This window comes from Rhincodon typus, unplaced genomic scaffold, assembly GCF_021869965.1.
Source record: "Rhincodon typus isolate 14 unplaced genomic scaffold, sRhiTyp1.1 hic_rhity00000710, whole genome shotgun sequence".
Taxonomy (NCBI): domain Eukaryota; kingdom Metazoa; phylum Chordata; class Chondrichthyes; order Orectolobiformes; family Rhincodontidae; genus Rhincodon; species Rhincodon typus.
Window position 1 is genome coordinate 1 of NW_025966348.1, and position 13,513 is coordinate 13,513.

General features: G+C 40.9%; 1 protein-coding gene across 1 annotated transcript; it reads left to right on the top strand.

Annotated features, from left to right (window-relative positions):
* Positions 1–5: 5 nt before the first annotated feature.
* agt (angiotensinogen) lies at positions 6–10,771 on the top strand (the record flags this gene model as incomplete). Its single annotated transcript, XM_020516588.2, has 4 exons — positions 6–528; positions 5,844–6,096; positions 9,262–9,409; positions 9,750–10,771. Coding segments are annotated over 4 exons (1,110 nt in total), but the record flags the coding sequence as incomplete, so codon positions are not given.
* Positions 10,772–13,513: the final 2,742 nt, after the last annotated feature.

A 13,513-nucleotide genomic window follows, 5' to 3' on the forward strand; every position in this document is an offset into this window, starting at 1 on the left:
CTAGCAAAAGTTTCCCCTTACTCATCCTCCAGGAGAATCTGGGCAAAATCTGGTTTGCCAAGCTGAGTCCACTGGAGGGGTCAGGGGTAACGCTGATGGCCCCCTTCCAACTGTATGAGAGCCTGGCCGCTCTGTCTCTGGGGGCTGGGGGGATCACTGCTCAGAACTTCCGTGACCACCTGGGACTCGTGGACCGCAAGTGCATTGGTGATCAGCATTCCTGGATCATGCGTTGGCAAGGCAGGCTGGTTAACCAAGACATCTTGTCTCAGCAAGAAGGCTTGCTGGAAACTGGCACCTGGTTTGTTGTCAGGAAGGGCCTGCAACTCCGTCAAGCCTTCCTGTGGGAACTCCGGTGGTTCTACCCCAGTGTGCAACTGAAAGCAGCCAACACCAGCCAGCCCCACATGGCCGAAGAGATGATCAACACATTCATCCGCAATGCAACTGCTGGCAGGGTCAGTCGCCTGGTGAATGGCCTGAGCCCAAGCACAAACCTGGTGTTGGCCAGTTACGTTCACTTTAAAGGTAAGAGCCACATTAATGAGCAGAAGAGGTCAAAGGAGGGAAATGGCTTATAAGACATCATCCCCATATTCCCAACAAATACCAATCTTAGGAGGAAACCCTGAGGAAGTTCTACATTCCTGGTGTTGGGTCGGGTGGGTTGACCCTGGATGGTTTTATGTTGTGAGACTCACCAATATGAGACAGGGACTTAAACAATTAAATTATACAGACATGTCGCGTGGACTAGGCTTGTGTTCCTTCGGGCTTACAATCTTAATAGTTGACCTAATTGAGGCCCAGAATTCAGCTGCAGCCATGAATCACATCAGTTTTGAGAAGTGCCTTTTTCTGCCAAGTTTACGTTCAAACTTATTTTCTTATTACCAAATGTAAAATCTGCCACAGAACAACACAATCAGGCAGTGCTGTAGAATGCACTTTATTTAAAATTTTGGATTCAAAATGGCTCCTTAATTATATTTGTGTGTTGAAGAGATCACGTGTAATGCTGATGGCCCCCTTCCATCTGTATGAGAGCCTGGCCGCTCTGTCTCTGGGGGTATCATTGCTGAGAACTTCTGTGACCACCAGGGACTTGTGGACCATGGGTGCTTTGGTGATCAGCATTCCTGGATCATGCGTTGGCAAGGCAGGCTGCTCATCTAAACCATTTTATCTCTGCAAGATGGCTTGCTGGACACTGGCACCTGGTTAATTATCAGGAAGGGCCTGCAATTCCATGAAAGCTAGTGCAACTTTGTTAAGAAAGCTGAAAATGTGCTTATCACAAAATATAAACTTTGGAAAGAGCCTAATATAAAATGACTGAAAATGATATTTAAAATCATACAGAATCATTTACTTCTTGTGATATCAAAAGCAATTGGAAGCATTGAATATGTCAAAGACATATTCTCCTGAAGCCGGGAGACTTCACTGGCCATCACACTGCATTATGGAGAGTCATGCTGTTTCAAACAACACTCCAGAAGTCCAAAGCCATCCAGACCCCAACAACATTTCTGAAGACGTGCTCTAGAACTTGCCACACCCCTAGTAAGCTGTTTCAATACGGCTAAAATACTCACATTTAACCTACAATGTGGAAAATTGCCCAACTTTTTCCTGTCCATAAAAAGCAGAATGAAGCCAACTCTGCCAATTAACACCCCATCAATCCACTCACAATCATTAGTAGCATTAACAATGCTCATTTTGGCCCATCTATCTTCAGCCACTTCATCAATGGCCATCCCTCCACCATAAGGGCAGAAGTTCACGACTCCTCAGATACCAAAACTGTGTCTGTCCACATTCAGCAAGATCTGGACAAAATCGAAGCTTGAACTGATAAGTGGCAAGTAATATTTGTGCCATACAAGTGCCAGGCAATTATCATCTCTCCTGGACACTCAACAGCATTATTGTTGAATCTCCCAACCTCAAGAACCTGGGAATTATCACTGACCAGAAACTTAACTGGGTCAGTCATAAATACGATAACAGCAGATCAGAGTAAGACAATTTTGTAGTGAATAACTTACTTATTAACACCTCAAAGCCTGTCCAAAATCTACTAGGCACCAGTCAGAAGTGTGATAGAATACTTTCCATTTGTCTGATTGAGTGTATTTCTAAAAGGCTAAGAATACTATAAACATCGCCTCAAGGTGACACAAAGAGCAGAAAGAAATGTGACAAGAAACAACTCCCAGTGTGTAAAATGTAGCAGCTACACAATTGTATAAGAAGAGTTCATTTTATTTTCTCCTAGTGGCTTCCTTGTCTCTACACCTCCTCCTGTAGCCTCCCAATTATCCGCCCAAGTCTTCTTGTCACTCCCTGGCAAAAAAGGAGGCTAGCACCCAGTGCAGGCCTCCCTTGCCCCCTGCTGCAGGGTGTGCTCACCCTTCTAATTCCACTCCTGGCCTTTATCCCACTCCTGCTGGAATCCTAGGCTCTGCCGCCCCTCCCTGGCCCACTCATCAGTGGAGTGCGTGTTGATGATGACACCACAGCGTACAGAATGTGTTGTTATCATTGGTACATGTGCGGATGCTTCTTCAGACCTGTCTTGTTGCAGCCAGGAGACTTCATTGGCCATCACACTGCATTGTGGAGAGTCACACTGTTTCGAACAACACTCTAGAAGTCCAAAGCCATCCAGACAAAGTAGTATGCTTGAATGGCACCCCATCAAACACCTTCAACATTTACTCCCTTTCACCACAGAGGCAGCAGTGTGTACCATAAATAAGATCCACTGCAGCAACTGACCTAGTCTCCTGTAAGGACACCTTCTAAATCCATGAACTTTCCAATATAGAGGGATAAGATCTGCAAATGCCTGTGAAGACTACCACCTGTAGGTTCTATTCCAGACCACACATCCTCTCGACTTGGAACTATACTGTCATTTCTTCATGATCACCTGGTCAAAATCTCTTCTGGGGAGGTGGTGGTGGGTGTAGTGGTAATGTCACTGGACTAGTAATCCAAAGCCCTAGGCTAATGCTCTGGGGACATGGACTCAAATCCCACCATCGTAGATAGTGAAATTTGAATTTAATTAAAAAAAACTGGAACAAAGAGCTCATCCAATGTTGACATCTAACCATTGTTGATTGTTGGAAAAATCTAATACTTTTTAGGGAAGGCAACGGCCATCCTGGGTTACATTTGACTCCAGAACCAAAGCAACATGATTGACTCTTAAGTGACCCTCTGGGCAACTAAGAATGAGCAATAAATGCTGGCCTAGCCAGCAATGTCCACATCCCATGATCCTGTGCCTCTGAGCATTAGCCTGGGCTTCTGGATTACTAGTCCAGTGGCAGTGCTGCTACACCACCACCTCTTCCAACCTACTCCTCCTCCTTTCTTATGTAGTTTTGTAGTGTAGAAACTGAGGTTAATGCAAAGCCCTAAGGTTTTTCGTTAATATGAGGAAAGGTTAAGCAAACTAAGCCTACTCTTATTGGAATTTAGAGTGAAAAGTGATGTAATTGAAACATATAAGATTCTGACGGGCCTTGGCAGGATAGATGTTGGGAAGATTCATAACTACAGGGCACAGTTTCAAAATAACTGTCCCCTCCCCCCACGCCCTTTTAAGATAGCAATGAAGAGGAATTTCTTCTTTTCAAAGAGTCATGAAGCTTTGGAATTTGCTACTCAAGACAGCTGTGAATGCAGGATCTCTGACTATATTTAAGGCTGAGCTTGGCAGATTTCTGAACTGTAAGGGAGTCAAAGGTTCGATGGAAAGGCAGAAAATGGAGTTAAAGCTACATCCATAACCATGATCTTACTGAATGGTGGAACAGGATTGAGAAACTGAATAGCCGACACCTGTTCCTGTTTTCTATACTCTAATGCAATGAGAAAAAAGGGAAAGTGGTAAAATTGCTGCAACATAGGTTAAGGAATAGACTCCTCTTCCCCATCCCACCCAGAATTGTGGTAAATGGTTGTACTTGGATGGAAGTTCTCCAGGGTTCAGTACTAGAACGACTCCCATTTTTGATAATCCTTAATGACTTGGACTTTGTGGGTATAGACTGCAGTTTTGGAATTTGCAAATGACGCAAAACTTGGAATGTCAGAAACATTGAGGAATGAAAAGTTACAATGCAAGCTAAATGATTGCTATTTTACAGGGGCACATGAACACAGACACCTGGGATTAGGATGTTTGTTCAAAAATCTTTTAAGGTGTTAACAAAGCAGTTAATAATATATAAGGGATCCTGGTTATTATAAGTAAAGGCAGAGATTACAAACATCAAACAATTATAGGAAGGCAGTGTGTGACGATGCTGTGGTTTTAAGAGGTTATTTTGTCCTTTTTTTAAAAACAGGATTTAAGACAGAGGTGAAAAGCTAGCTAGTGAAGACCCATAAAGTAAACAGCTTGGGAGGCCTTGTCGTTTTTTTTTAAGTTCAAACAATAGAAGCAGCCTGGATGGGTGTGGCCATCTCTCAAAGACCAGGATTTCTAGTTTTTTAGTGTTTTTTTAGCTTTAAGAAGTTACTGTTGGAGCCTCAATAGGGCAGAAGCTGCTGGGGTTTTGAAGAAGTAGAAGTTATCTTTTCCCTTTCTCGGTTACAGGTAGAAGCTGGAGTTTCTCTCTGATACTGGGTTACCTGTGAGACAAATCTATTTTTCTGAATTTGCCTTTTTGCCAAAGAGTGTGTTTATGGGATGTTACTATATTGGAACAGTTAATTAGTAATAGTTACTCTGTCTATTATTCTGTTAAGTTTCCCAATAGAGTTAAGTTATTCTAAATTCCTGTTTCTTTGGTTGTATTTTAACTATGGTGTTTAAATTGTATTATGCTTAATGTCAAGTAGTTTGACCAATCGACTTGTAACTGGAACACAGCACATTATATTTGCCTTTAAAATAAGAAACAGTTGGGGTCTACGCTACCTTCTTAAAATATTTTGAGGGAGTCTGGTCTGGTCCATAACATGTGGCACAGTTTTAATGTCACTGGAATAGTAATCCAGGCCAAGCCAGTGACATTCATATGCTATAAACAAATAAAATAAATGCTCTGGGGAAATGAGTTCAAATCCCACCTTAGCAGCTGGTGGAAATTAAATCCAATCTATTAATAAATCTGGACTATAAAAAGCTTACAGCGACCACTGAACTAACAGCAATTGTTGTAAAAACCATTTGGTTCACTAACATTCTTTAGCGAAGGATATCTGCCATCCTTACATGGTCTGGTGCATATGTTATTGTGGATTCACAGCAATGCCGCTGACTTTTAACTTCCCTTGAAATGTCTGAGTAAGCCACTCAATTCAAAGACAATTAGGGAGGGGTAACAAATGCTGGTGATCTTGCCAATGACACCCATGTCCCATAATAATGGTAGCATAAATACTAGCTTAGTCCCAGCTAGTGTACAATTATCCAGTAGATAAATGTTGGCATCTTACATTGATTAATTGTACAGGACTGTGAATCTATAATGATACATCTTTTGGCTCTGACGTCAATCCAAGGTCCATCATCTCCACTCAGGTGGATGTAGAAGTTCCACTGGAAGAGGAGAGCAGGTCAGCCTTCCCAATTACTGCCCAACATTTATGAGTCAAGATGTAGAAGATGACTTCGAAGTACAAGAGTTTCCCTCTTTCCAATCATCTAGATTTTCAGACAGGGAGGTTAGCATGGAGTCTGGGATAAGCCCTCTTTGAGGACAGAAACTACATCTTGGAGAGATGCAACTAATTTTGTGGGAAAGCCAGATAAATGATGGTGTTGATACAGTGTTTCTTTCACAACCTGTGCAAACATTACCTTTACTTCTCAGGAAAATGGAAGACCAGATCGCAGTGTCATGGATCAGAATTTCAAGACTTCTACAATGATGGGAGTAGTAAAGTCCAAGTGCCTATGACAACCTGGTGTGGCAAGTTGCAGTATAAGATTGATCCTACATACACGATGATTAAACTCCCATTGATTGGAACAGCATACATCATGCTTGTCCAGCCAGTAAAACCAGATACGCTGGAGAGCATTGAATCCACCCTAGACGTTAACTCGATTATACTTAAATCTGGGTAATTATAGAAGTAGTTACTTAATTATTTTGACACATTGAATCTATAGAACAGAGATAGGGCTATTCACTCAAACAGTCTACACCGGTGTTATGCTTTACATCTTATTCACCTCATCCTATCAGCACATCCTCCTGTTCCTTTCTCCCATTTGTGCTTTTCTAGCTTGGTATTTATCTCTGCAATTTGCCTCTTTGTTGGAGAATGTCTAAGCATGTTGGTTATGTGGACATTCAGAAGACTTTTGATAAAGTTTCTCGTGAGAGTTGGTTTTCTCATGCTGAAGCTCATGGGACTGAAACCAAATTAGTCAGGAAATTAGCTGAATGTCAGGAGACAGACAGTAGGGATAATGGACAGGTACTACAATTGGCAGGATGAGACTAGAGGAGTTCCACAGGAATCTCAGTTGGGTCTCAACTATTCACTGTAATCATTTACAACTTAGATGATGTGATAAAAAGCCACATTTACAAATTTAGTAAAGGACCAAGATAGGCTGTAATTGTAAGTAGTGTCACCGAAAGCATATTTACAAAGAGATGTTAATAAATTAAGTGAATAGACAACTTGGAGCTCACTGCCCATGAGGGTGGTAGAAGCAGACACAATCAATGAATTCAAAAGGAAATTGGATGGATATAGGTTTGCTGGTTTATGGGAATGAGATAAAAAGATTGGTCCATGCAGATCTGGTTATGGAATTGACACGCTGCATGAGCTCCTTCTATGTCTTAAATGACTCTATGACCCAGTTCTCTGAACAGTTGGAGACATGGTGTATAATCACACTTTTGCATTAAGACCTCACTGAGGTTCTGATGCACTGACTGTCAGAAACTGCCTGGGAGGTTGAAATTCTGATGTTCCTTCTGATGTCCCTTTTCCTTCAGACCTTCAAAAAAGTTCAAACATTTCAAACTCACTTATCTGGATTGTTTCCGAGGAAATGTTTGACATATTAAGACCATGTCTAACTCCTGGGTAACTATATAACTGACCCCATTCCACAAAACCCCAAACCAAACACCCCCTGACGAACACCCCCCCCAAACCCGACCTAAGATATTACCCCAATCTTCCCGACTTCAATCACAACACCTGACTGTCCCCAAGCTGACCTGACAGGCCCCCAACATGACAATCCCTTCTGATCTAACAAGACTATCTCCTGACCACCTATTCAGCTTCCATTCTTCCCATTTATGACCCTGCCAATCTATCCTACCCACCTGCACCCTACTCCCTTATGCATATACCTCAACCACCACACACCTTTACTCACGTTAGTCAACCACCAGATACCCTTTACCCATTTAGTTCACAATCCACCTCCTACCCACTTACATCATCATCCACCCTAATCTTTACCAATTTGCCTCATTCCCTACCCTCTTACCTCATTCACACACATTCATGAACGCACTGAAAAGCTATTGAGCTATTCGGCATGTTTGAGAATGAATTACCAAAATACATTAAAAATAAGTGGGCCTGTCTTTCGTCCTTTGACGATCCAGCACTATGATGAAAAACTCAATTTCAGAGCTTTACTCTGAAGTGACTGGCATCACAAGACCAAACCAAAAATGTGGATCCCTGTCAGGATAGAAAAATAAGAGCGAGAGTGACCATCCAACAATGATTGAAGATTCCAGAAGCTTTGGACTTGCATCTCTAAAACTAAAGCAAATTGATTTCAATGTAGGTAAATGTTAAGTCACCCACTTGGGACCTAAAAAGAAAAGAACAGGACACTCTGTAAATAATGAAAATCTAGAAAGAGCAGAGGTCCAAAAAAACATGGGGTTCCGGGTACACATCAATGAAGTGTGAAGAACTGATACAGAAAATAAACAAAAAGGCTATTGGAATGTTTGCCTTTATATCTAGAGGACAAAAGGACAAGGGGATAGAAATCGTACTTCGGCTACATAAGAGATCTGGTTAGACCACACCAGTTCTGTAATTAGTTTTGGACAACACATCTTAAGGAAGAATGTACTGACCTTGAGTTGCAGTATACATTTACAAGATTTATATCTGCATTCCAAGAGTTGTACGTTATAAAAACTCAATTGGGACAACCTGGAATAGTTGTTTCAAGATGTTAAAAGGGAGCAGATAATTAGGTTGGGATCAGAGACAGAACTTCCAGAAGTGATGTTCGGAAACATTTCTGCTGTCAAAAGGTGGTAGAAATTTGGAATTCTATTCCACAAATGACACAAGATGCAATATCAATTGTCAACTTTAAGATTGAGGTTTATGAATTTATTTGTTAGCCAGTGGTACTAAGGGATTAGAAAAAAGGCAGTTTGGTCACAGGCCAGCTACAATATAATTGAATCTGAAACAGGTTCAAGGGGCTAAATAGCCATCTCTTGTTCCAACAATCCTGTACAGAGTCCTAGTCTGTTCAATCTAGCCCGATAGCTACAACCTCCTGGTTGCTATGCATATAATGATTTTTTAATATACCTTCTAATTTGCATCAATAGCCTTTTTAATATTAAGGCAGACTATTCATAACACTTTAAGTAACATTCTGCCAAGGTAGAAATTTAATACAACGTTTGCTTTTCAATTCTGTGCTTCCAGAAATGACTCCTATTATTTGATTTACATTTTGCCTTAATTAACTGTATTGCTACTTCTCATGCTGTGAGTATGTGTACCCAAGATCAAATTTGAGTCTCTATTCTCTTTCCATTGTTATTTTCTAAAGAATATATGGCTTTTTATCTTTCTGCCAAAACATTTTAACATTTATTTAAAAATAGTTACAAAAGACAACTCCTGTAACAAAATAGAGAGGAAATTGGACATGGTGGGCAGAGTGCAATAAACTTGAAGTCTCGGAGCAAATCACTCCAGATGCTGGAATCTGCACCGAAAACAACAAATGTTGGAGATCACAGTGGGTCAGACAGCATCCATGGAGACAGAAATTTGCAGCCTGTGTTAGGAAAGGCCTGATCTTTCATTCTAATGAAGTTGGTAGAATTTGATATCAAGCAGGCTTATAAAGAACATCCAACAAGACACTATTTTACGTCCTGAACCATGTCCAAAATCACCTCCAGAAAGTTTCTCTGAAAATGCTGTCTTTTTGTTTTGGCAATGGGGATGATATACTCTTTTCTTCTTGCAATCATCCCACAGGATTGTAAAGCTTGTCTTGCCACGGTTCAAATGGAACAGTACATATGATGTGAAGGAACTTTACCACAGGATGAACCTGCCAGATATGTTGAGCGGTCGAGCTAATTTCTCCAGATTACATAATGACCAAAATCTAACACCAGACCAGGTAAGGGAGCAGTTTGACTAACAGGTAACCAAATGGCACTCTTATTAGTGTTTCTGATAGTGATTCAAGCATGAAGTCACTTCTGACATGGCAAGCTAATTCTGGCCTATAACCTGGTAAACTAAACCCCTCTCCAGCCACTAAACTCGGGCTGAACAAGTCTGTTTTCATCATCAGGGTTTAACCTGACCCTGAAATAAGCTTCTGACCTCATGTTATCTCCCATTATCAAGACATCTCTATAACTTTGCCCTGTCTCAACTCATCGGTTGCAAAAACACTCATCCATGCCTTAGTTACCTTTAAGCTTCCTTCACTAAAATTCCTGCTTTTTTTTTAGGTAATTCAACATGTTATTTTTGAAGTGATGGAAGATGGAGAGAAGTCAACCCCTCCAGGACATGTTCCATTCAGTAACACAACCATCACAACGGAGATTCGGATAGATAAACCTTTCTTTTTCCGAGTCTTTGGTGAAATATTGAATGATCTACTGCTTCTTGGCAGAGTAAAGAAACTTCACTGAAAACCAGAATTTAAAATATTTTTATGAATGCTCAAAGGAAGATTTACCAATTTTAGTTAAACATTTCTGGGAAAGGGCAGTACTAGGAGAAAATAGGAATGGAGTAGACATTCCTGCAAAAGGGATAGAAGCAACAGCAGCACAAAATTGATGAGCTGAGTGGCCTTCTTTTAAGAGTACTTTCCACTATTGGTTTTAGTTTTGAATCAGAACAGGACATAACAATTTATAAATAAATAAATAAATAAATAAATAACCCCCACTTAGAAAGTAATCATGTTATGAAGGTATTCTCAAAATTGTATACATTGATAATATCTTAAAAATCACATCAGTGCGCACTACCTTGGAACCTTTACTATTATAACTGTAATTTTTCTCATATAACAAAAGTTGTCCATGAAAATTGGTCAGGTGCAATTGCACCCTCCCTCCAGCAAAGGTGCTCGCCAAAGCTGACCATTTTTTGCTGGGTGATCTAACAGAGCCTTCAGGGACCCCAACCTCAAACCTCAACCCCAATGGGAAAACATGATTTCTGATGGAGAAAGTAGCCCTCGGTTGTGAAGAGTGAAAGATTGAATCCATCTTTCTCCTCTATCCACTTGTGGGATTGTAACCCAGATCGTGTCTTTTGATGGGGCGGGGGGGTGGTGGTGGGAAGTGAAGATGATTTGCCTCAAACTAATCCCGAACAACAGGGAAGGTTTATGACCACAAAATTAGAGCTAAGCCCTTCAGGGGGTGATGTCAAGGAGCAGTTTTTCACAGAAGTTGATGAAAATCTTTTGAGATTGGGCGGTGAGGTAAATAAATGGAAAATTTTTAAAATGCAAGTGTGATAGATTTTTGTTACACAAGGATATAATGTGATAGAGAGTCAAAGTGAGGAAGTGGAGTTAAAGCACAGATCAATTCTGATCTAAATTAATCTTGGAATGTGCTCAAGCAGCTGAATACAGTGTAATGTGATCTGATTTTTAAAATTTCTCCATGGGATATGGGCATCACTGGCTGGACTAGCCTTTATTACTCATTTCTAATCGTCTTGAGAAGGTACTGCTAAGCTGCCTCCTTGAGGTGCTGCAGTGTGTTGGGTGTGGGAGCAGACGGTGCTGTTAGGAATGGAGTTCCAGGATTTTGACCCTGCAATAGCGAAGGAATGGTGATATAGTCAGGATGCCACGTGGTAGGAAAGAAACTTGCAGGGGGTGGAGTTCCCATGCATCTGCCACCTTTGACCTTCTGGGTGGTAATAGTGGTGGATCCGGCGCCAATCAAATGGGCTGCTGTGTCTTAGATGGTCCAGAGTCCCACATTACGGAAACAGTCTCTTCCATGCTAAACATAATCCCAAACTAAATTAGTCCTACCTGCCTACCTTTCCTATTCATGTACTTATCCAAATGTCTTTTAAATGTTGTAATTTAAAAGGAAGTTCATTCCACACACGAACCACCCTCTGTGTAAAAATTTTGCCCCTCATGTTGTTTTTAAATCTCCCTTCTCTCACCTTAAAAATGTGCTCCCTGTCTTGAAAATCCCCATATTTGGGGAAAAACACCTACGGTTAACTCTATCTATATTCCTTATTATTTTATAAACTTCTAAGTTTCTTAACTGTTGTTAGAGCTCCACCCAGCCAGACAAATGGAAAGTATTCCATCACACTCCTAACTTGGGCCTTGTAAATGATGGCTAGGCTTTGTGGTGTCAGGACTTTGACCTGTTCTTGTAGTCGCAATATTTATATGGCTATTCCAGTTCAGTTTCTGGTCAATGGTTACCTGAAGGATGTCAGCAGTGGGGAATTCAGTGATGCTGATGCTATTGAATGTTAAAGGTCGCTGGTCAAATTCGCTCTTATTGGAAATGATCATTGCCTGGCATTTGAGTGGCACAAATATTGCTTGCCACTTATCACCCCAAACCTGGATATTGACTAGGTCTTCCTGAATATGGACAGACTGCTTCAGTATCTGAGGAGTTGTGAACGATGCTGAACATTGTGTAATCATCAGCGAATATCCCCAATTCTAATGGTGGAAAAGTCATTGATGAAGCAGCTGAAGATGGGGAGACCTAGGACGCTACCCTGAGCAACTGCTGCAGACATTCAGGAGTTAAGATGGCTGATCTCCAACAACAACAACCATCTTCCTATGTGGCAGGTATGACTCCAATCAGTACAGAGTTCTGCCCCAATTCCCATTGACTCCAGTTTTGATATGGTTCTTTGATGCCATACTCAGCCAAAAGCTGCCTTGATGTCAAAGGCAGTTGTCCTCACTTCACCTCTGGAGTTCAGCTTTTTAACCCATATTTGTACCAAGGCTGTAATGAAGTCAGGCTCTGAGTGGCCCTGATGAAACCTAACTGAGCATCAGTGAGCAGGTTATTACTTGATAGCACTAATGATGGCATTTTTCATCTTTTTGCTCATGATCACGAGTTGACAGCGACGGCATTAATTGATTGGATAAGATGTGTCCTGCTTTTTGTGTACAGTATAAAACCTGAACAAGTTTCCCCATTGCTTGTTTTTCACCTGTGAGTCAAAAATAACACATTGAGATTTATGTTATTAAGTAACAGTCTGAATCAGGATACCATGTAACATATACTGCACCCAGCAGTCTAAATCAGTGTACAATGAACAGTGCTAATCCAGCACACAGTCTGAGTCAGTGTACCACGTGGTATACCAACCAGCAGTCTAAATCAGTGTACTTCCAGTATACCAACCTGGCACAGCCTATATCGGTGTACCCCACAGTATACGAACCCTGCACAGTCCGAAATAGTATACCATGTAGCATATTAACTCAGCACAGTCTGAATCAATGTAACATGCTTCACCTTTCACTCTAGTGAGTCACCTGTACTTGTGGCAGAAGTGCCATGGGTGAAGCAAAGATGATGTTAACTGCCAATTCTTGTGGCCCATTTCACAGGCAGGATCAGTACTTTTTGGAAGAACTGGCTGCTCTTGGGTGAACAGTATATAATCCCTCTATACATTCAGTGTTGGCACAATTGATGCTAAGTATGCATCATTTCCCCTAATAATGCATTAGACCACGTGATTCAACAGATTAAGAATTTATCCAAGAACAAATAATACTGAGTCTGTCCAGATAAGTTCTGGTCTAAACTTTGTATTTCCTGTCACATAAATTTCTCAAAAAGAATTTGCTGAAAAATAAACCTTCCATCTTCAAATGAATTGACAAGCTGAGTCATTCTGCTTTCTAAATGTAATGCTTACCAACTGATTCTACTCTTGAATTCAACTATACTCTGCAGTGAAGGGGAAACATACATTTTGTTAATTTTTTGTGGGTTATGGGCATTACTGAAAAAAAATAGCATTTATAAGCTGCCCCTACATTTTTTTTAATTAGTTCTTGGGATCCAGTTTCATTGACCACTGCTAATTATTGAAGCAGGAATAAGCCACCTTCTTGCACAGTTGCAGTCCTTATGCTTTTCAGGATAGAGTTCCATAGGGTTAACACAGTGAGAATGAAGAAAGATGTCCCGTGAAGATGGTGCTGTTAATCAAAATTTACCAGAGC